The 23,908-nt window shown below is 46.6% G+C and overlaps 2 protein-coding genes across 2 annotated transcripts in view; both read left to right on the forward strand.

Moving 5' to 3' along the window:
- The first annotated feature begins 612 nt into the window (after window positions 1-612).
- On the forward strand, window positions 613-13,744 carry LOC8053121 (phenoloxidase-activating factor 2-like). Its single transcript, XM_029969771.3, has 7 exons — window positions 613-636; window positions 1,360-1,644; window positions 2,832-3,074; window positions 5,788-5,891; window positions 9,810-10,081; window positions 12,290-12,453; window positions 13,580-13,744. The coding sequence occupies exons 1-7, from the start codon at window positions 613-615 to the stop codon at window positions 13,742-13,744; spliced, it is 1,257 nt and encodes a 418-aa protein (XP_029825631.3).
- Window positions 13,745-17,898: 4,154 nt separating this feature from the next.
- The window catches only part of LOC8053119 (phenoloxidase-activating factor 2), a 38,508-nt gene continuing 32,498 nt past the window's right edge, over window positions 17,899-23,908 (forward strand). The window contains exon 1 of the mRNA XM_029969673.4: window positions 17,899-17,986. The gene's annotated coding sequence lies outside the window, so the exon portion shown is untranslated. The remainder of the gene's footprint in view (window positions 17,987-23,908) is intronic.

The following is a 23,908-nucleotide window of genomic DNA, read 5'->3' on the forward strand; positions in this document are numbered from 1 at the left end:
AACGGCCCAGTCTACAACGGGCCCAACCGTAACGGACCCGCCGACTTCCCACCAGAACGGCAAGAGTCACAGAATCCCGAACAGTCCTATTTTCCACGGAAACCACAAGGACCAAGCAAGCCACTGCCGCCCATCGTGAGGCCAGACTTTCATCGGCCCAAAAAGACGGACTCTCACTTTGCAAACTTCGAAAAGAGCAAGCACGAGGGGTCCTTGTTCAAGCCAGCGCCGAGTCGACATGATGTCCGTCCTGCAAAGAACATCGACGAAGGAAGAGGGCCTTTCAACTTCGGAAATGCACTCGGTGCGACGTACGCTCAAGGCTACGATGTGCCGGCCGATGTACCCTTTGCACCGCCGAGGGAAGAGTGCGTCTGCGTCCCGTTCTATCTCTGCAAGAACGGGTATGTCGCCAGTCCCAGAACTGATGTTGGGCCTCCACCGTTGAGGCCGGGTGGGTTCGGACCTCAGCCGCCGTTCGGAGGAGGTGGTGGTGATTTATTGATTCCTATTGACGAGAGAAGTAATGACAAGAGTTCCGATGTGATCGTCGACGTGGACAACGGAAAGCAGACGACGGAGAATTCGACCGAATCTCAGGTGGAGTCGAGAATGAAGCGACAGGCTTCCAATCAGGTGAGTCGATATTGGACTTCAAGAAACGTTGTTCAAAAAGAGGTTTTAGTGAAGTTGCGTCGTGCTATTGCTGTTTCAAAATTGTCAAGGTCCACCTTTCTCATTACATTCTATCTTGAACTGAACGTGGAATATAAATTCATTTTCTGTAGCGATGTTTAGTCTAAGGGTTTTAATGAACCCTTCCTCTGGTACAGTGATCCTTAAGGTCATAACTACTAATACAGTGACCTTAGTCGTCCTCCATGGTTTTAACTGGTGTAAAAGCTGGTTTAAAGCAAACTTCGTAGAGGATTTCATATACAAAGTCTACAGAGCTAAGGTTTTCAAAAGACGGGCGTTCGGTTGCGATAAACAAGGCGGTTCAAGCTCACCTTGTAGCTTCACTATACTCTGTTGCAGGCTAAAAAAAGGAAGGACAAGCTACTCTTGCAAAGCCCCCCCTCTTTCTACTTTAGTAGAGGGAACACTGCAAAGGAGCCGTCCTGCTTTTCTTAGCCTCCAACAGAGCATAGACCCAAGGTAAGACTGCACGAACAGCTTTGAATCGCAATCATGAATACTCCTTGACCTTGGACCTTCTTGATTCTAGAGTTCAATTTGTCGAACTGCGCACGTTGTAGACGGTTCGATGCACGGGGCCCACAGAAACGAGGTTTGCTGAGAACTTGGCGAACGAGGCCGCGTCCCTGGTCCTCATCCCCGACCACGTCCCTCCTTCAGACACGGTCGGCACTGGAAGCACCCCCGGCTTACGCGACGGACATCATGCAGAGGATGCTGGGCGTCAACTTCGCCCACTGCGGGGTCCTGCGCACGTGCTGCAAGATCCCCCACGGAGCGCCCGTTCCGTCCTTCGGACTCGCTCCTCCTGGACCGGCCCCTCAGCAACAGGACGGCCCAGGACCCATCCCACCGGAGATTCTGGCCCAGTTGTTTCCGAAGAAGCCGGCTTTCGGAATTCCTCCCAAGCACAACACGTTCGGACCCAACTTTCCCGTCGGACTGGTACGTTGCATCTCTGCAAAACGCAAGTTGGGTAAAGTTTCTGAAAATGCAGTGAAGACTGCGATGGGAACTGGTTCTTTAGTTAGAGGGATAGCTGTTCTGATGTTAAGAAGCTCATAATTCTAAACACGAACGCATAATTATTTTTGAATTATGTCTTCCTTGAGTCTATCGTTCCATATAGGACATACTTGCCGGTAGTTGGTTCATTATGATAGGAATTCGGTGGAATTACTCAGTGCGACGTTTGTCTTGGTCGTTCAAGCTCGCTTTTCTTGTACTAATAATTCCAAACTAATTGCGAAATATATGGAGGCAGTTCACATCGTGATCTGTCTCTTCATTGCATTAACATGTAAACTTAAAGGAACGTCATATATGAAACAACCACGCATTCATCTCGTGAAACTTAAGACACAGTAACACTTCTCATGCATCATACAAAAGACACGGTATTTGCTGCAGACATGGTGATATAACTATTTGCAAACGTGCCTTTAGCATGTTCTAAGCTTGTTTGTTTTATAAATATATATGCTTTGAACATTTCTGCAGATAGTTATGCGGAACGCAAGTTCGTCTGCTCTTCGCGCAGTGGTTGCGGTGACATCAGAACTCCGAGCTCTGATTGGCTCCGATTGGAAGGATAGTGGGCAGACCTCACTACCTTGAGGTCTACCCACTATTCTTCCAATCGAGCCATTCAGTGCTCGGCGCTGTGGCGTCAGCGCAACACCTGCAAAAAAAGCAGACAAACTAGCGCTCCACATTGTCCGTTATAAAAGGAGTAAACAGGCCTGGAGACTTTCTTTTGTATGATGTATTAGCGGCGTGTCCGCGTCTTAGGAGAGCTCTTAAAATCAACAACGTGAACAAGGAGATGGTGTGACGGAACTCTAAAATATATACCTTTTCTGCAAGTGCGCCGCCATCTTGAATTGACGTCACTTCCAGGATGGGCGAAAACATTGTTTTGCCTTTGCCACGCCAATAGAAGGCATTTAGGATATAAGCGTAACCGTCACATTTTCTCGTTTTGCCTCCCCTTTATTTTTTTACTATTTGCAAGTTGAAACGTTGGATTATTTTTTCGTCGCCCATACCGGATACGCCTATTAGGTAGCAGGGGACGAGATTACACAGAAAAGGTCTATACGTTGTCCTGAATATGTTGTGGTTCTTCGCAGAAGAATCACCCTCCGCACCGCCTGGGTCCCCCCGTGCCGGGCTTGCTACCGGGACCCCTCTTCCCTGCCCCCTCGGTGGGGGTCCTAGGCCCGGTCTACCCCAAGCCCCAGCCGTACCCCCAGCCGCGGCCAGACCTCTCGTTTCCCACGTGCGGCGCTCGCAACGCGTTCGGTATCCACGGGAGGGTCAAGAGCCTCCACTACCCGGAGAGTGGCGCTGACTTCGCCGAGTTCCCGTGGCACGTAAGAGATGGGGCCAATAAGGCCACAATGTACTACTCGCCGATATATGTCTTCTAATAGGCTGCTTCAAACATTTGCTTCTGAGTGTGATCAACTGCGTTGAGGCCTGCTTACACATTTCCGTTTAAGTATAATTGACTGCTTTGTCACTCCTTGCGTTCAACTGCAACCCATTGGGCGGAGTTGAAACGAGGTGGCGCCAGTGTGCAAATACCACTCGCAAGCTTCCGGTTCCGAGCTAAATTAAAGCACTGCAGTATTTGCGAAATCAAAGTCACGCACAACCTATAAGAAATGGATGTTTATAACATTGTGACGATATATATATATTTTAAGCTCGCGTTTAAGTAATGATGTGCAGATCGGGAATGTGCCTGGACTACCTTCTAAATGAGGTCTATGGGCCATCTCGCCGTAAACAGAAATCTCTATTCAGGGCTTTGCTTAAGTAATTGTGGAAGTTGAAGCCTGACGCTTTTGAAATGAACTAGAGAAAACAGATTTCGCCTGGATACCCTAGCTTTAATTAAAAAAAATGAAAAAAGATCCAGGTTTTTGTTACCTCTCAACTCGTACATCGTCTTCCAGGTCACGTGCGCAGTGACTTTGATGGAGTAGGCGCGGGTTCCGGTAAAGTTCTCTCTCTAGAGCCATCAGTGAGCAGCGAGAACTTATCCGCTCGCGACCGCGTGACCACATGCTGGTGGGCGCAGCGTAAACAATATGGTGAAAGGAGGAAAGTCTCATCCGGGTCCGGCCATACCCGTCCGGCCCTGTCCCCCTCCCCCTCCGACTTCTGGGGGCTGTTCGCAGTAGTAGATTGAGCTGACGGTTTTGTGGACCTAGGATAAATGACGCCACTAAAACACCGTATAAAAGTTTTGTCGATGATACCAGGTTTTTGACGTACTTATATTCATGTTGGAACGACAAGATTTATAGAAAAGTTTCCTTTTATTGAACAAGTATTCGCGCAACTTGCTATCTTTCTACAAGACCCCCATTAACGTCATGCCGCGTGTTTCTCATGGCCGCCGCTCGCGGCTGCAGGTCGGGGAATATTTTAATTTTTGCCTCGCTATTATGCGGTGGAATCGCAACACTTCGATGAAAGGAAGTGTGTTTTCTGTCATTTGTGACAAGGTGAACAATGTCAAAAGTAGAAGGTGCCAATTCTTTCAACGTTAAATTCGTTGCACAGTAAGAGTGAATTATTCAGTTAGGTCTGCGAGATGGGCTAGTTGGCTGTAATACATAAAAAAAATACGCAAAAAAAAAAAAAAAAAAAGAAACGAGGACAGAGACGAGGGGCAGGCAGCGCAGGGCGTATTTTTCATTGTTAATACGCCCTGTCCTTTGTGCCTCTATTCTCTGTCCTAGTTTTTTTTGGCGTATTTTCCATCACATTCAGTTAGGTTGAGCTACAAAGTAACATTTCGAAACACGTTCAGTTGGAGCTACTGGTGCGCACGAAAAGGAAAATTTGCGGAAGCACTTTGGACTTTCCAGACAAAATCACCCTACGGAGAAAGCGTTTTAGCGTCTGTAATTCTAGGGGCAATTGTACATGTACCGAGACTCAAACCACAACTTCCATCGAGAATGCTATTGGTTCTCTATGTGATCACTTGACTGTTTACGGCGCCAGCCAGTGGGAGTGAGATGCCATGCAGACGGAAGCCCTGCTGCGGTGGTGACACACTGTAGATTGTTATTTCGGACGTAACGTTTTGGCGTCTGATTTTACATCTAGCTTTAGACCTTCGTCTTCACCAAGTTATCCTAATCAAAACTGTACTCTACCTTAAAACACAGCACTTTTAAGCGCTGTTCAAGTGGCGTTTCGGCCGGTAGTTGGCGCATCTGTGTGCGCCCGTGTTTCAACTTTATATTTTTAAGGTCTGCCAGCTACAACGCGAATTTATTATGCATCTGCTCAGGTTGACGTTACTTCGAGCTTGTTAATTGGGAATACTCTATCTGTCATCCATTTTTAGTTAATTGTTCATTTGCTCTGCGAAAACCCTATTCGAAAACTCATTGCAAAGTGGCCAAGAAAAAATGAACACAACCACCCAAACACAATCACTTTCAAGGCATTCTTCAGTGTTAGAAAAAAAAAAAAAAAGAAAACGTAAAAAAAAACTATTTTTTAAATTTTGGTTTCTGAAAAATTCCACGAGAGGCTGACAAAGGCAGAATGTTTACCTAGTGTTTTTGCTCAGAGTCCAGTTATTAAGTGATAACGGTATTGAAATATCACTTGCTCTTTCCTAATTGACGTACTAATTATTAAAGTGTTTTGGTTTGTTAGGCACATTAAACATAATTTGCCTAACCTAGTCTACCCCCTGCGATATTTAGCGTAGCATGGTTGAGTTACATTCCCAGCAAGCCAGAAACTTGTTTTCAGAGCGCAGCTCATAGGGGCCCGCCTCCGGCTTGAGTGGCGTCGCCTTCGGCGTAACCGCGAGGTCACGCGACCCCCCTAAAGCCACGTGACCCCCTTGAGGTCACGTGACCTCAAGGAGTCACCTATCCCTCAGTACGCTTCCATCCTCCTCCTCAAGAGCTGCGCTCTAATTGGCGTTACAGGGAATTGTAAACGGCTTTCATTTTCTTACACTTGTAATTTACATGTATCTCATTGCCTGTTCGACGAGGTCCCCGCGTCTAATCCACTGCTCACCAAGTGAAATAACCAAACTCGCAGGCCGGCATCATGAAGAGGTTGGGACCACAGGAAAGCCTCTACGTCTGCGGAGGCACGCTGATTGCTAGTCAATGGATCGCCACGGCCGCCCATTGTCTCAAAACGTAAGTGGAACCTCAAAATCATTATAGGCCTATACGGAGGGCAAGTCGTCTGCTCCTTGCGCAAGAATTGCGGTGACGTCAGGACGACGCCGAGCTCTCATTGGCTTTGATTGAAAGGATAGTAGGTAGGCCTCAATGCTAGATGCCTTGAGGTCTACCCACTATTTTTTTTTAAATCAGCCAATCAGAGCTCGGCATCATTCTGACATCATTGCAACCCCTGTGCAAGAAGCAGACAAGACTTGCGCTCCACATAGACACCGACAGCGCTTCGCAGCCAATGAGATTGCAGTATTTGGCGAAGAACGTCGAAGAACGAATCACGGAACAAGGAGCGTTGAGGTAATAAGTCTTGAGTCTCTCTAGTTGTCGGTGACTATAGACCTTTTCATTTTAGTAGTTGCCTCACCGGCGGATAGAGGGCGCTGACACACTCGGCGCCATTGGGTTGCTTCAATTTGGTTAACTTCGGTTTCAACGTGAACGCGGCTATATATTGCTGTTTTACGTTGTTTTTGCTTAATTTTGTAATACGATTATTTTTCTTGTAGCACACACCCTATGAAACAGAGGTATTGAGTTACTTTGAGGAATTTTAGCCTAAATTGCGGGCTTTTTTGACCAACTCCTTCGATGTATCTGATTATGGTCGGTTGCGAGACGGTTGACTGATGTACAGGAAAGATTACCATTGTCTACAGCTGTACCCGATGACACCAGCTTCCAGAAAAACAAACTAATGAAGAGACTAACACGTGAATTAAAGAAGCATATTGGCAGCTTCATTAGCAATGTGCTGAATCGGCCAGAACAGATGAAATCGCGAGTTTACTACTCACTGTTTGGTTTTCGTGGACACCTAACCATTAGCGAACTTCGCAGAAAAAAAAAACGTATCGTGTAATGACGCAGATAATTGATATAAACAAGTAGTATCGTCTCGGCCTCTTTTTTTTTTTTTAATTCAGTAGTCCAGCATGCTTTTGACCGGCCGAGTAGGAAATTCCTTAAATTATCAACCCTGCTAAAATACTCATAAGCAGCATCTCGCGATATTGGCTCTAGAAAATAAATTATTGTTATATGAACATTTGCTTACTCAAGATATGATATAAGTGACAGGCCCGTCAAATTAAATCTGGCAGTTGTCTTCTGTAAAATTGACCAAATAAAATTAAATGGCGCAGGAGGAGAAGCACCTCGAAAAGTTTGGCCGAATGCTAGCGCTAGGCACCACTTCACGGACCTGTGTGAACAAATGTTTATTTGTTTGAACAGATTCGCTTTGTAAATTTTGGCGTCACCAGCTACCAAAAGTAAACCTCTATTCGCCATCGAGAATCCTGAACTCAACTAATTGTTATGCAGATTTTTTTTCGGCATTAAATATTGCGAATTTCAGATACGGGCAAAAGTTAAACAGCGTACAAAAAAAAAAAAAAAAAAAAAAAAGCGTCGAAAGAACACAAACAGCGTTTTGGATTTGCAAATAGTACCGACGTTATTTCTTTGTGCACGCTATTCTAAAACTCGCTACTGTTAAGCGTCTGTGGCAGTTTGTTACATGGGAAGTCCAAACCTTTGTGTTAAAATAAATTAAGTGGATGGGACTGGTTATCTGAATATAATCAATAAATCACTTAAATGACTGCCGATATGGGAACGAGCACAATATACAATACACCGACCAACCGAATGTTTACGTCGCAAAAACAAATATACATATGTAGGTGTGATATGATGAACAATCAAATCACCTGATGTTGACCTAGCCTCAGATAAAATACAAGTTAAACGTTCGTTGTCTATCTGCTCCGCGAGTTTCCTCACATAATGAAGAGAAGCTGTTTTCGATAAATTATGAATACAAAAAGCGATACTTCCAGGAAATACAGATAGTCTCCTTGCGCTTTCTTACTGAGAATGTTCCCCCACTATTAGTAAACAAACCTCAGTTGTCATAAAAACCTTTGAACCTTCGTGATGTCTTGGTCGTCAAGTAGACGTAACGGACTACAGTTTCCGAAGTAAGGCAAGAAAGCGCGGTGAAACGCGACGAAAAGCACGAATACAACGCATCCGCCAAGGCTTGGAGGGGAAAGCGGAGCAGCAAGTTGAAGCAACCTAATGGCTGCCACGTCACGTGGTTCCAATATGGCAGCGCCCATGCGGAAGAGGATGAAAAGGTCTATAGTTTGTCGGGACTGTAACAACGGACAGCTTGAGAAAAGTTATAGTAGGCGTGGCCTACCATGGCCAAACCTACAATGCTCCGGCTTTTTGCTTAGCGATTCGTTCTTTGAATTTCTTAACTACTAATGCCGCGATCTAATTAGTTAAGAGGCGATAATAATATGTTTGAGGCTCACCGTGCCCAGTGTTTTTTAAGCTCTCAGTGACTTTGATAGGAATGACGTGAACGGCGTCCAAAGGTTTAAAAAAAAAAAGCTTGTGATCGGGCTAGTTGGTGAACGATTAAAAATAATAAGGTAAGGCACAAAAAAAAAAAAAAAAGAAAACAACACGAAAACAAGTAAGAAGGCACTTACACACAGGTACTATGTTGCTGATGGCCTTTGCTGTTCCTACCGTTCGCGCGTTTCAAATGGTTAATGGGCTTCTAATGGGAGTACGAGGGAACGAAGCTGTATACCATTGGAGCGTGTGCGCTTTGAGGTAGACGTTCAAGGTCTGGCTAACTCAAGCAGCTGGCACGTGCCTAGGACATTTCCATGTTTCGTTTTTATTACTGAGGGTACCTACGGTCAGGGACATTTAGAAGAGAACGAGTGATGACGTGGGAAAAAAAAGTGGTGTAACTAAAATGGAAAGGTCGAAGGCTCCGACCTCCAGTCTCTCTTCTCATTCTTGAAGTAAATTCGATGAGCGCGAGCTTTTACAAAGGTGTCTCACCGTCGGTCTCTGTAGCCGTAAACAGCTTAAGGAACACGGACGTGGTTTATTATTTGCACTATTTTTGTTTTGTGATTCACCCTGCGACATACTTATCGTCTAGACACGCAACCTGGTTGACTGTGGAACAATATTAAGATGAAGAGAACTCGCCACACCCCTCGTTTTTCAAGTTGTCGGTGTCTACGTCATTTAAGATAACGCTTCTAAGGCACTTTAGACGGCCTGCAAAAATCGGTTTCTCAACGTGTCGCGCTGAAATTCACTACAGAGGTGCAAGCAAGTGGTGGACGTTTACAGTGCAACAAATCAAGGAGTGAACTTATCTCGTTTAAAAGATGCCACTTGGCAGACGATGCACGCTTGGAGAGAAGTGCTGCGGATAGATGGCGGACGCGCGTCGAGGGAGGTCATCCTGTTGATATACCACACCGCCTGGTGATTGTCACGATAGTGCAGAGTGTAAGCAAATTGGCGAAAGAAAGAAATCATACTTTTGGTTCTTAATTTCTAAGCTAGGTAACGCAAGCTACCGCCCGTTATAAAGGGTACGGCCGTTAGCATCTACCATCCATCCATCGGCCGGCCGATTCGTGTTGATAGCAGACGATCTCGCAAAAGAACCCGAATCGGCCGGCACTCCCTCGACGCAGCCTACGCCATCTGTCGGCAGCACTTCTTTTTGTGCGCACATCGTCTGGCAAGTGGCGGAGTAGATTGCTCAGAGCATGTTTTCTTTTTCTCTTGCTTCATTTGAACGAGTTAATTTTTTTATTTTTTCACTGTAAACTTTTACAAACTGCTTGCTCTCGTGTAGTAAATTGCAGAAGTACATGTTGAGAAACCGATTTCTGCGGGCCGTTAAAGTGTGATGCTGTGTAATGCGTTTTATTCTGTCTCAAACTACGACCGAATGGTCCATCTTTATCCAGGATTTATCTATAGAAGCCCGAAGCCAGCATCAAAGACCCTAAGCCAAAGCTATGTATCTGTTCTTGCGTGCAGGTTACGGCCGCAAGACATCAAGATCCGGTTGGGCGAGTGGGACGTGAACCGCGACGACGAGTTCTACGCACACGTCGAAAAGCTGGCCGCCCAGATCGTGATCCACCCGGAGTTCTTCCCGGGAAACCTGAACAACGACTTGGCCCTGATTCGGCTCGACTCGCCCGTGGACTTGAACCTGCCGCACATTGGCGCTGCCTGCTTGCCCGAACCCAGGGAGAACTTCGGCGGACATCGATGCTGGGTCACCGGATGGGGCAAGGACACCTTCGGTTAGTGGCTTCTAGTGTTCATTCACTAGAAGACTTAAAAGCGGACACATCGTGTGCCGATGAGATTGCGAACCACAGTTCAGACGCATTACTAGTCGTAAAGGGACGTCGAGGTTTTGACTAGGCCAGGGGTGGCCAGACTGACCCGGCCTAAGAGCCGCAAACAGGCCATGAAATTTCCAAGAGCCGCGGGGGGGGGGGGGGGGGGGGCAAATTTTTGTACATAGCAAAAAACGAAACTCGAACTACTTTAGTCTATCCGAGTCGAAAGCAGTCCAACTGTACGTAAGGTAGCAGTAGCTCAAGACTACCAAACCGCAACCTGCCTTTCGATTTAAAACGCGTTCCATTTCTCTTTTTGGGGACGCGCACGTGTGACCGGCAGGGAGGCGGGGAGGGGGGGGGGGGGGAAGTTGAGGAGGGAGCCGCGAGCCGCACTGTAACATGGGAAGAAGCCACATGCGGCTCGCAAGCCGCAGCTTGGTCACCCCTGGACTAGGCTAACGGGATAGGGCAAGGAAACTTTCGGTTAGTGGCTTGTAGTGTTCATTCATTAGAAAACTTAAAAGCAGGCATATGGTGTGCCGATGACACTATAAAAACCGTAGTTCAGACGCATTAGTATTAGTAAAGGTTCATCTAGCGGTTGACTGTGCTTACGGGATCGGGAAAGGACACATTTGGTTAGTTACTTGTTCCTTCCTTACAAGACCTCGTAGCAGGCCACAGCGTACCGAGGACTCTGAACTACAATTCAGTCACCTCAGTGGTTGCCCATTGAGTGTGGTTTCTATTGTTCGTTACCTAGAAGACTTAAAAGCAAAAGGTGGCTTCTATTGTTTATTGCCCAGAAGACTTAAGAACAGATAGTGATTTTTACTGATTATTCCCTAGAAGATTACAAGCAGGCCAATGACACTAGAAATCACAATTCAGGCGCACCAGTAGTGGTAAAGGCTTATTTAGTGTGACATCTAGTGTTCATTTTTCTAGAAAAAAAAACATATAGCGACTTCCATTGCTTATTCCCTAGAAGACTTACAAGCATACCGTGAATTGTCGATGAGTTTATGAACCATAGTTCACACTCTAAAAAAAATTAGTTCTTGAAAGTTTCTTTGACGCCCCGAAAACTCTTTCAGCTCGTGAGAAACGGTTGCGGTTCAAGCATTATCGCCCCTTGACGCACTAGAAAGGCAACTGGGAAATGAAAAACTCTTTCGCATAGGTAAAAAAGAAGAAAGCTTTAAAGAACCCCTTATAGGTTTTTCACGAAGAACCCTTTTAGGGGGAGCTTAACATAACTTTTTAGGGTGAGAAATATGGACAAGCCGAAGAACCTCTAAGAGTTCTTTTATGACCAGTTTGTTCTAAAGTGCCAGCACTTCAAGGTCCGTTTAGCGTTTGACTATGTTGCGAGGGCTTACTTTGATGCACGACAGCGAGTTACCGCAGAAAGCAAAAAATGTGATGCTTGGTTGTCGGGGTAACTTGCATCCGTGTCTCAGAGTAAACCCCCGTAAAGCAGTCAATTGCTTTGAAACATGTGAGTGTACCTTGAAAGGGTAACTAAGTTATTTTGTGGTACAACGTCAACCTACGTGCTCTAAGAATAATAAAGCCTCAAATTTACAATCATCTGAGGACTTTTTTCATATTAAAACGCAACCAAAAATTACGACACATTTCTACTAAAATATAATAATAAAAGAGCGAGTGGAACAACGTTTGGTTGCGTTTTAAATAGAAAAAAAAAAGAATGCATTATCGTCTTAGATTTTTTAGGGCGCTTAGGGCATGTTGAGTGAGTTATTTCCACCAAAAGACGAACTCAAAGCAGACTTTTCTGCTTCTTTAAAAAAAGAAAGAGGGGGGGGGGGGGCGGCGTACTAATGAGATTATTACAGATATTAACAAAATGCTAATATAAGAAGTATGAGAGTAAGACCCCTGTCACACAGGCGCATTAAAGGCCTTCAACTCATTTAAATAATCGGCGAATTAGCTTGCGATCTTCCGCTTATCGGCGTGCGCTAGTTCGCCAACCCTTAAAATGAATTTGTTCTGAAGGCCTTTAACGTGCCCGCCTGACAGGGTATAAGCTAACAATGCCTGTAAAGAAATCTCACAATATTTAATCATTTATTAAATGCGTAGAGGATATAGATATTACAGGTTCCTCTTCAACATGCATTCTACTCTTCTCAGGCCATCAAGGCGAGTACCAGAACATTTTGAAGAAGGTGGACGTTCCAGTGGTGGGACACGACGATTGCGAAGAAAGGCTGAAGAGGACGCGCCTGGGACCGTACTACCAGCTGCACCCTGGTTTTGTCTGCGCTGGCGGCGAGCCCGGCAAAGACGCCTGCACGGTGAGCACGTCAATCTGTCAATAGAGACTCCATGAAAAACGCAGGCCGTCTAAAATAATTTTCTGCTGTCTACCCAGGGTAGTATATACTTCGCTCGCAAAAGGCAGATGTCCATGCTGAAATCACGCGATCGTAATTTAAACCCTGACTCAAGAAGAAATAATGTCAGTTTTTTTCATTCCGTCTCAAGGTTTAGATTGTTTAATTTCCTAACCAGTTCGTCTGCCTACTTTCTTTTCTTGTGATAGGTCCAATTCCAGAACAACTTGAAAGAGTCTGTAGATTTGCCTTAGCGCATATAGACCCTTTCGATAATCACCTTCTGCAGGCTTCCATATTTCTCCACTGTCCAGAAGATCGCGTTCTGACCATGCGCAGTAGGTTTGCCCTGCTAAATATCAGACGTCACGCATGCGTCCACAACCCAGTGACTCGGCATTTTTCCCCCGAGTGAAAAACGCTAAAAAGGTGTAGGTGTCTGTGTTTCGCAGTTAAAAGGTATGTGGAGCCCAAGTTCATCTGCTTCTTTTGCAGGGGTTATGGTGACGTCATAAGGACGTCGAGCTCTGATTGGCTCTGATTGGAAGGATAGCGGGTAGACCTCAAGGCAGCTTGCTTAGAGGTCTACCCACTATCTTTCAATCAGAGCCAACCAGTGCTCGGCGTCCTGACGTCACGGCTACCCTTGCAAAAGAAGAAGCAGACGAACTTGCGCTCCGCATAACCTTGCGTTATTTTAAATCAGAGCACAGCCGATGCTGCGAGCTGAGAGCTGAATGAAGCTACGCCAAAGCGCAACGTCAAAGCTTTTACTATTTTTTTTGTGGCTGAGCGTTATCATTGGCTAAACAGATCAAGCTCAACTAATGCGCCGTAACCTAGCAATTTTATCTGCAAGTCTTTGTTATTATGCTTTCTAGCCTTTGACTACACTCTGACGCGCTTCCGCCTACCTTGCTTTACGGCAACTTTCGTCGAGCTTTAGCGTTTTGTCCTTTGAGGCGGGTCGGAGGTCCACTAACGATGACGTCATCCGGCTGGCCTTGTCATCTAAGTGGTGTTGGTTTTGCCCGCCTTTTCAGTGACGTCTATGTTCCGAAGATGATGTACCCTCTTTCGATTCCAGGGAGACGGAGGCAGCCCCTTGGTGTGCGAATACAACGGGCTGTGGAAGGCCGTCGGCTTGGTGTCCTGGGGCATCGGATGTGGACAAGCTGGCGTCCCCGGAGTGTATGTGAACCTGGCCCAGTACAGAGAGTGGATCGACAGTGTGATCAGCGGGCTCGGTTGAGCTCCAAAAGACCACCAGGAACATGCCCGGGTAGAAGACAGTGAAACCAGAAGTCTCACGAATCGACAGATTACATTCAGGTTCCTTGGGCTGCCTCTGCATGGAAGAGGATGGCACCGCTCACTCGTACCTTAGGGTTTTTCCTTCAGATTCTGAGGTTTTTTGTTGAGAAGAATTAGAGGAGAAGAATTAGAGAGAAAGAGAGTGAGAGAGCAAGTGGACGGTAACGAGACATCGATAGAAAAAGTCATGAAAAGAATATCTGCATGCATGTGATAGTGACGTGCCTTGTACTAATCGAGGTATTCAAGTTTGACAAAATTGGCCATAATGTTTGCCGATCCTCTGAGTTATTCCTGGTCTCGTTAAAGTTTTATCTTGCAACGAGAAAGCAAATGTGTCCAAAGTATATTAAAATCCTTACTAGAAATAGAGCAACGAAAGGTGATAGAAGATTGTGTAAGATTGTCTTATGGTTTGGTATTCATAGAAAGAACTATTCAGTTATAGACTACATTGTATCTGCGTGGCTTTAAAATATGTAAAGAGTCTGGGTAGTTTCCTACGACTCAAACTCAGCGTTTAGGATCTCTATCTCGGAGAAGATGTGGGAGCTGCGGGCTTCATGTAAACAAGTCTTTGAGTTCCTGTATGATATACCTCAGCTTTTAGTTTTGTCTTCCGAGGTGATTCATAAAGCGAAATGACGAAGGAAGCATTCGATAAATTTTGAATTTGAACTTTGTAGTCTCATACAGAGCAGTTCGCTAAGGTAAAAAAAAAAATGCTGGTTTACTTTAGGCGACGGTTGCTGTCTTACGCAGGATGCCGATTTGTGCCTGTCGCAAAAAAACCGAAGAATCTTTTACAGTTTACTTTGCGTTTCCTTACGAATGCTGCATGAAACCTTACCAGGAGTTTCAAACAGTTAAAAGCGACGTTAAAGGGCTTACGTTGACATAGGTAAAGCCCCGACATTGATGATTATTCGAGGCCATTTTATCACACACTGGTCTTAGTGACATTCTAAGCTCACCATAAACTCACCATAAATGGTATGTGTTGGCTATACTTTTATGACATCGGAGGAAAGTGCTGTCTGATTACGGTACAACAGATATCACAGCCTTGTCATGTTTTATGAGCAAGTAAGAAGGAACACATATTGTTGGAGATTTTGAGGCTTTCATACTAGCCTAAAGTAGTTTCACTCACTCGATTATTATGACAAATGAGTTCATTTCTTCTCATGTTACTATATAAATTTGTATTTATAATACCACACTGGTTCATTTATGCTTGTAAATACGCGATCTTTGATCAAATTCATCGTCACTTCAGTGCAAGAGATAAGCAGCAAACTCATGCGGTGGCGGGGTTTGATAAATGAGAGAGCATGCACAAAAACATAATTAGGGGTATACATTCCACACCGCAAAAGATTCAATAGTCTTGGCGCGAACAGGTTTTGTGTAGTTGGAGCGACTGGATGTACCGACGCCTTGAGGATTTCCCCGTTAAATTGGGAGGGTGGACTACCGCCATCTATCGTCGTGGGCATCTCGAGAGCCAGTCGAGACAGCCGTCTCTGTTCTCTCGGCGAACCCGGTATCTCGGCGCGCCGACGGCAGCCCTCTCCCTCGGCGCCGTGCGACTGCGCAACAACGTGGGCAACGCATTGCGCATGCGTTCTGGCGGACGCGGGGTGCCCACACCGCTAGGGGAGGATATGGCGCTGCAGGCGCGCTGCCTCACGCATATGAGCGGAATGGAGTGCATTCTCCCCATAGCCACTGGCAACCATAGCGTTCTCATCGGCTAATTCTGCAGCCTCATTGGATGCGGAGCTATAATGAGATGCATAGGACTCCCAACTCCTCGGGTTTGTTAAACTGTCAATGACTATAGTAAAGTATCTGCTATACAGATTATTTTCCTTGAACAAGGCTAATAGATGCGTAAAGGCTTCTCGGAGGTGAATGTGGCTCCCGGTGAATTGTTCGGAGTCGAAACCTGTGGAACTTACTGATGACTATGCTGTCATCGTCAGGCAGTTGGCTCTCGAACTGTGCGAGCAACAAGTGCTTGTGTGTGTTTGTACGATATGTATTTTCGTTTCGTCATGTACGCACCATGTGCATTATTTATACACCTGTACCAAAATGCCGATTGTGGAAACAGTATTTATTTTGTTAAATAAACTTGCACCTACCGACTGTCAGCTTCGTTTTTATTTATTTTTGACTGACCCACAGTGCCTGACGGCATTACAGGGGGAGGGGACACACAAAACGAGATTGTAGGCAACAGCAGAACAACAAGGATGAGCATCTCAGAAATTGCACATGCATATAAACACTCAAGAAAAGCACAAACAAATGCCATTCAAAAACAAAAGGAACAATCAACTCACAATGCAGCGAAAAAAAGTCACGTTGTCTATCATTTCTATAACCTCTGAGGACATTTGGTTCCTTTCGCCAATAGTTTTAGAGGTAAAGGGTGACTTGAACTGATGTCTTTTGCATTTGTATACGCGCACCTTCTTTTCATCATTGACTCGGTATGATACGTAATATGGAAAAATGTGTACATAACGTTGAAAGTATGTGACAGTTTCGTGCTGCAATCCAACTGGAGTTGACAACGCCGATCGATAAAAGCGTTTGCCGTGTGTATTTTACCACAGTCTTTACTTTTCTGGCAGGTTTTAAACATGATCAAACCTTCAAGGAGACATAAAGTTAAAATCATCCCATTTTCTGAGGGCTCATTAAAACTCTACAAAAATAACTAACTAATAAGGCGACCGCTCGTCAATTAGCGGACGGATATTCCTATTCGCAGAAGCAGTCAGGCAATTCGTGCAGTTGAAGCGTTTTTACCAAAAACCGACAACAAAAGAGAAGGTGTGATATCTTTATGGCGAAGCCCGAGACTGCTGGAACATGATGATGACGAACAATACGCAATTCTCAGTTACATCAGTTTTGAAGAACCCATAAATTGAAAGCTGCATCTTAAGTAGCCTTTGGCATCGATAAAACTCTTGGCTGAAGCGTTCCTTTTTTTTTTCCTTTTTTTTTTGCTATTTCGAAAAATTATATAGCCTCGTTGGTTGTACTTTTATGAAGCCTTATCCTATGAATTACTTGTTGGTGAAACAAACAAACAAACAAACAAAGAATTCCTTTATTAGTTAGCTTAAAAAAAAGGGTGTAACAGGCCCCTTGTCGGGTAAAATAGGCAGTAGAGGAAGAAACAAAATCGAAGCCACATAAATGATTCCCATTTATTTAACACATAGCACATAAAGCAAGATAAGTTTAATGCCTCGCGAATGCGACGTGTTTATTCCACGCACCAATTTTATTAAATAAAAGAAAATTGTTATAATGTCTTTAAAACTATTTTACCGCCGGTGTGCCACGCGAGCAGCAGATGAAATACTATCCCCACACGGCTTCGCACGTGCATCCTGTTTCCACCTTGCTCTAGCCTCCCGCAAACACAGCGCAACGGACACAAATATTTTCGTCCACTTCACCTCAAAATTCGCGTGAAGGATCGCGAGTTCTGCAAAGGCAACGCAACCAAAGAAAAGGTCAGTCGAGACACCGTCTCCCGACGACCGTGCAAGCGTGGCGCCTCTCCCGCTCAGCTGACGGCTGACAGTGCGGGCGGAAGCTGCCTGTTCGGTGGGCCCAATCAAACGTCGGGCTCGTGTCAGGTGACTTTCCACGCATCCTACCCAATACCACCTACGAGGCAAGGCCCGCGCCTTTCCTTCTTCCCCAAACGTCATCACTAGTGTACCCACGCAGCGACGCCTAACCCGCGTTAGCGTCGCCGCCAACGCGTCTTGCAACGAATCACAACTTGCGGAGTCCACTAACGTCGGGAGTCCACTAATGATGACGTCATGGGAAGGCCTTCGTCTCCGCATAGCATCTACCAGGAGGGTAGAAGGCATGCAGGCGACCGATTGGTCCGGTGAGAAGGAAAGCTTCCACGGTCGTGTCTGCTTAGCGGCGAGCGGAGTGTAGACAGGAGGAAGCTCGCGGCCTTCCGGACGAGACGCCGATAAGCAACCCTGGTTTCCGAGCGATAAGAAACACACGTCCTCTCAGGACGACTTCTTCTGGCCCGGTTTCCAGGGCGGGCCCACCAGTCCGCGTCCGGTTCGCTACAGGGGACACGTTCTTCCAGCCTCGCCCGCCCGGACAGTCGGGGACATCGACGGTGAGTGGCCTCTGCCCTTGACTCGCCAGAGGTTAAGAATTTATCCTCGAGGAACTGGAGAAAGGGGAAATAGGGGGGGGGGGGGGGGGGGGGGGGCAGGGTGTAGTTATTTATAATGTGTTCATTTTATGCAAAACTATGCCATCAAGTACGTAGTTTAAGTCAGGTTAGTATCCTTGCACATGACAAAAGTTAACGCCATTTCAATCGAATGACATGAACTGATCGGCGAACCAGCTTTTGATTCTGACTACGAGCGTCAAGTGCGGCACGCGCTGATTGGCCAATCAGTCAATCTCATTCAATGGAAATGACATAAAATTTTGCCGTGTGGCAGCGGTGTGAGACGCCCTTGACTCGGTTATAATTCTTCAGCTAGGGGTGCTGGTTTGCCCTGGTAAGCTTACTTCGTGCAACACTCTACACGACCAAATGTATACATCTTTTCAGAGCTTACCACATGCGCAAAGTGTGCAAAGTCAATGGGCTGTAAATACATGCGCAACGTCTGATTTCTTTTTGTACAAAAGAGCTACTGCGCATGCTCAAAACGCGTTCCCCAGCCCAGCAGACAAAGATAGGAGGGCGCAGAAGGCGATCATTAGAATGGCCTATGTGCGCAGAAACTGAGGAAGAGGAGAAGACCAGGAAGCCAGAATGCCGAGCACTGATTGGAACGGTTAGGGGGTAGAGGCAAAACTATAAGTGCCTTTTTCTCCACAGCACTCTTCGAACGCTTTAGAACGCGGAACGCCGGCGTCCGGCGTTTGTATTTCACATTCGAACGCGTCCGACGTGGGCAGTGGAGACGAAGGCAGGTATAGCTTTGCCTCTACCCCCTAATCGTTCCAATCAGAGGTCGGCGTTCTGAGGTCTCCTCGCGCTCTCGTCTCCTTCTCTCCCTCAGTTTCTCCTCGCATAGTCATTGGCAGGTTAAGAAGCACAGGGCGTGACGAGTCCCAAGCAGCCATTGTCGCTCCGCGACCAATGCAGAGCGGAAGTTCGTCTGCTTCTTGGCCAGGGGTTGCAGTGACGTCAGAACGCCGAGCTGTGATTGGCTCCGATTGAAAGGATAGTGAGTAGGATAGTGAGTAGGTAGCTGCCTTGAGGTCTACCCACTATCCTTCCAATCGAGCCAATCAGAGATTGGCGTTCTGACGTCACCACAACCCCTCCGTAAGAAGCAGACGAACTTGCGGTCAGCATAAGATTGCTGCGTTTGCCGATAAGGATGCAGAAGAATGAATTTACGAAGCAAGAATCGTAAACACAGCGAACCACGCCCTGCGTCTCTTAAAAGGGGCGCTAAACCACTTTCTGCAGTAATGCATTTACGGTCCTAACTCAATTTATGGGCTTTAAGCATCCTAAGAAACCAAGCATTACATTAATGCGTGGCCGATATCTGTATTAAAATCAGTATCAAAGATTGATTACCTCGGAATTACCACTGACACCAGAGGGCGCCACCGAGGGAGGAGAAGAACGTTCGATGGCGCCCCCTGGCGAATCGTTTATAGATTTTAAGAATAAAACTGTAGAAACACATCTTTATAAAAAAATAAATGTAAAAAAAAAGAGAAGAAAGCTGCCTAGGTGGTGTTAGTCGCCGCATGATTCAAAAGGTTCAGCCTCATCCATCCATCCAAGCTCTTCTCTTCGTCCGATAGAGCCCTCTAGTATCTGCGATAGTGCCGGGGTAATCGATCTTAGATACCGATTTTTATAGAGAAACCGGCAACGCATGAATGTGATGTTTGGTTTCTTAGGATGCTTAGAACCCATAAATTGTGTTATGACGAAAATAGACTATCGCAAAAACTGGTTCATTGCCCTTTTAAGCCGTCAGTGACTATAGTAAATTAAGTAAAAATAGATACTGGATGTTTGTACTCGGATTCACCTTATGTTAGTGTGTTCACAATGCTACACGTCGATGGGACTAATGAAGTAACCCGAAAAGCTCACAGTCACGGCGTCCCTTGCCTTTCTTTCTGCGCGCTATTGCGATTTAAAACCAATCAATTCCTGGGGCTGTACCGTGACTTAGCGTTTTTAGTCTGCGTTTGTTTCTGTGTGCAGTCTATCCCTTGACTGCTCTCCAGTTCCTGGTAAAACGAAGTATCGACAGCAGACGATGCTGCTCTGACTTTTCTTTGCGACAGTGGTTCACGCCGTAAACAAGAAATTTAGTAAGTGCAGTACGACTGATATTATTACTATTTTAATAACAGGGTGCGGTAATATGAGCTGACCCAAGCGGCGTTTAAGTGGGGACGGCACAAAAAACCACGTAGAAACCGCCGGGTAGCGTATTCAGAGCAGCTTGTGAAATAAGTCAGCAGGCCAATTTCAGCTCTCTGATTGGTGCAATTAATTTTTCTTCAACGTCACATGGCGTGGTTTTCGAGAATAGAACGAGTAGGTGTAGTCCGAGCCATAGGTAAATACGCCACATTAATTTGCGCGCAAGGATATCCTTTAGCCGGCCGACACATTCGCTTACCCGATACGCGTCAAAGACTATCCCGTCAATCATTAAGTAGTATTTACATAAGCCTCGGGCTACCTTTTATCTCTCTCTTTCTCCCCGTAAAACAAGCAACCGGACGTCCATTCACGTTAATTCACAGCTTTTCCAAATACCCCCCCCCCCCCCCCCCCCCCCCCCAGTACGCTAAGTTGTAAACAAGAAAGAAAGAAAATAGGTTGGAATGGTCTGCCATAGTCAGATTAATCGCTCAGTTTGCAGGAGAAAACTCCATGCGGCCTACTACCCCTTTCGGCTTGCATTATAGTGCAAGCCTTTCGGCAACAATAGGAGTCGACCCAGACTATTCACGAATCCAACTGCCTATAGGTGGCGCCACTCGTTTACCAAGATGTCGGTTACAGTGAGGGTTGGAGATGCGTGCTTGTATACCAGTTACTGAACCCTGTCTAGTCTACTGGCTTCACTGAGCGACACGAATTATTCCCGCTTATACGAGGAAGCTAGGGGGTTATGCTCACTAATCATTCCAAACAGAACTCAGCGTTTTGACGTTACCGCGCACTCTCGTTTCGTACTCTCCCTCAGTTTCTCGGCACACAGGTCGAGAAACCTGTGCATCATATTCCAACCGCTAGGACTACATTCTAACGTAGACTGAGCGTTCGGTAATGCACAGTCTATAGTGTCAAAAATAACCAGTCTCGATCTAAAATGGGCCGTAATATTTGGAACCTGCATGTAGCAATCTAAGCTTTTCGTCAAAGGTGTAATTCACAGGTCGGTTTTATCTTTTAAAATTAAAAAAGCGTGGCTTTCTTTTGTAAAAATAAGGCCAAAATACTTACTTGCCAGGGTCAACGGCGGACGGCGACGCAGGCGATCGAATCAAGTGGCCGGGCGCGTTTGGTGCACGTAATGATAGATGGCGCTACCTCCTTATGGAGAATGCTCGCGACGACTGTGGTCTATTAAAATGAACATACTATTTTTGCAATGTACCTTTGGTTTAAGAATAAATGTGGACAATGAGGGGAATTTTGAAGTAAAAAAAAAGAAAGAAAAAAGTGAAAGCCGTTTACAAATCCCTGTAACGTCGAATTGGAGCGCAGCTCTTGAGGAGGAGGAGTGAAGGGTACTGAGGGGAGGGTAGACCCCTCCTCCTTCTCCTCCTCCTCCCCTCATTCTTTAATATGCTCCGGGGCGGGGTCACGTGACCTCGGGGGGGGGGGGGGGGGGGTGTCACGTGACTTCGCGGAGGGGGGTCACGTGACCTTGGGGAGGCGTGACCTGGGGGTCACGTGACCTTGGGTGTCACATGGGGGTCACCTCAAGGTCACGTGACCCCCAAGGTGACCCCCAAGGTGACCCCCACGTGACCTTGGGGGTCACGTGACCTGGAGGGGTCACGTGACCTCAGAGGGGTCACGTGACCTTCAAAGGGTCACGTGGGGTCATCTTGGGGTCACGTGACCTTGAGATGACCTTGAGAGGGGTCACGTGACCTTGAGATGACCTTGGGAGGGGTCACGTGACCTGGAGGGGTCACGTGACCTTGGGATGACCTTGGTTACGCCGACGCCGACGGCGACGCCGACGCCGCTCAAGCCGGGAACGGGCCCCTAAGAGCTCCGCTCTAAAAGAAAATCATTGCATAACGACGGAGCTCTTACTGCCGACAGATCTCGTCTGCGTGTCGTCTGCTTTCTTTTGCTGGTCGGCTACACCTTCCGGCGCTGCTCCCGACGCCATGCCGTTGTCAATGCGTGTGCCAAACGGGCCTTGCCACTCGACTCGTTCGCCTGCATGCGTTGTTGTTGGCCGTTGACCCTGGCGAGTCGTTTTACCCTATTTTTTACAGAAAGTTATCGATGCTTTGTAATTTTACAACATAAAAGGTACTCGCGAAATACACCTTTGACGAAAAGTTTAGATTACTAAGTGCAGGTGCCGACCTTTACGCCCCATTTTAGATCGAGCCTGGTTATTTCGGACGCCCTATTTGCTTTTGTTTTTTTTCAGTCCAAAAAACATGATTTCTTTCTCTCCAATACAGCCGGCACTTTGATATTGGTAACGTGAAGGCACCATGGCTTCCTCTCGGCAATATTGAAGAGCACCTGCCGCGTATTCAAGAAAGTGTAATAGACGCGATTGGTTACGCATCTTAGACGTTACTGCGCTCGACGTTTCGCAAAGCGAGTAGCGCCTATCCTCTTTGGGAAGCAATGCATTCCGAACTCCTCTCAACTTACACTCCAAAAGGAAAGGTATCTGAGTTTAGTTTTTTGCAAAGCGCAGAGGCAGCCAATCACTGCAAAGAACGGATGGATTCTTGCGGATTGCGAAGCCCGGAATAAAATTTAACTTGAAAGATGCGATGTGCGCAGCAATATTTGACATGACGTTTCGCTCGATCCTTGTTCCTAAGTACATCGTGTTTTTCAGATCTAATCGTATTCCCAGCTTCGTCATGTATTATGGTGTATGATGCTTGAAACTCGGAATGAAACTTGAAGACAAAATAGAAGGGACGGCAGTGTTTCTTCTGAGACGCTGCAAGTCCCCTGTCCCTTCTATTTTGTTTTCAAGCTTCCTTCCCAATCTCGGAACTTAAACATCTTGATTATACGCACCAGCTTACCTGCCGTTAGGGAATTTTTAGTGCGTGAACACTAGTGCCCTGGAACATGCGCTGACCTTGGACGTTTAAAGCACACGTATTCAAAGTTCGGAGCTTCGCCACGGGATAGCGCCACAGCCCCAGGGGCTATGGCATGGAGGTAGGAAGGGGAGGCGACCTACCGGTTCAAGCCAGCCAAACGAGAATATCCTAAATGAAGCCAAAAATGGAGGTCGCGGTCGGTGGGTGCGCCACCAAGGGTGCCCAAGACTGCCCAATGTCGTTTAAGGCTGCCCAAATCTGTCCATAGCGTTTTTGTTTACGCTTTTGTCCCTCCAAAGCGAAAATCTACCCCGGATTCACCTGTGGTGGCGTCATGTCGCCTTCAGAAGCTTTCTACCCCCATGGGTTATGGAAACTGGTTAGGAAACACCTTCTGGAAGCGCCGACAAATAATGGCGGGGTGCATATATTTGGTGAAGCTCTCCGATAGGATGCATGACAAAGGAGACCGCACTGTATTGCCCGATTACAGGGAGCGACGCAGTGACGTGCACACCTAGCAACCGAAGATCGCCGGCGACGTCCCCCTTCGCCACTTTCGGTGCCGCGCAGTGAGGAAAGGCGGGTGTATCAATGGGGCGCGTGTCAACCCACCTCGATCTATCCGTTCATACCGCTTCGCGAGGACAGTCTGCGGATGTCTCATTACAAAATACTAACCCACCTCAGGCCACCCGTACACGCCGTGTCGAGGCGCCCCACCGGCGGCCCAAGTATCCTCTAGCCTGCTGTCCCTCATCTGCAC

This window comes from Ixodes scapularis, unplaced genomic scaffold (assembly GCF_016920785.2).
Source record: "Ixodes scapularis isolate PalLabHiFi unplaced genomic scaffold, ASM1692078v2 PGA_scaffold6__148_contigs__length_123643588, whole genome shotgun sequence".
Lineage (NCBI taxonomy): Eukaryota > Metazoa > Arthropoda > Arachnida > Ixodida > Ixodidae > Ixodes > Ixodes scapularis.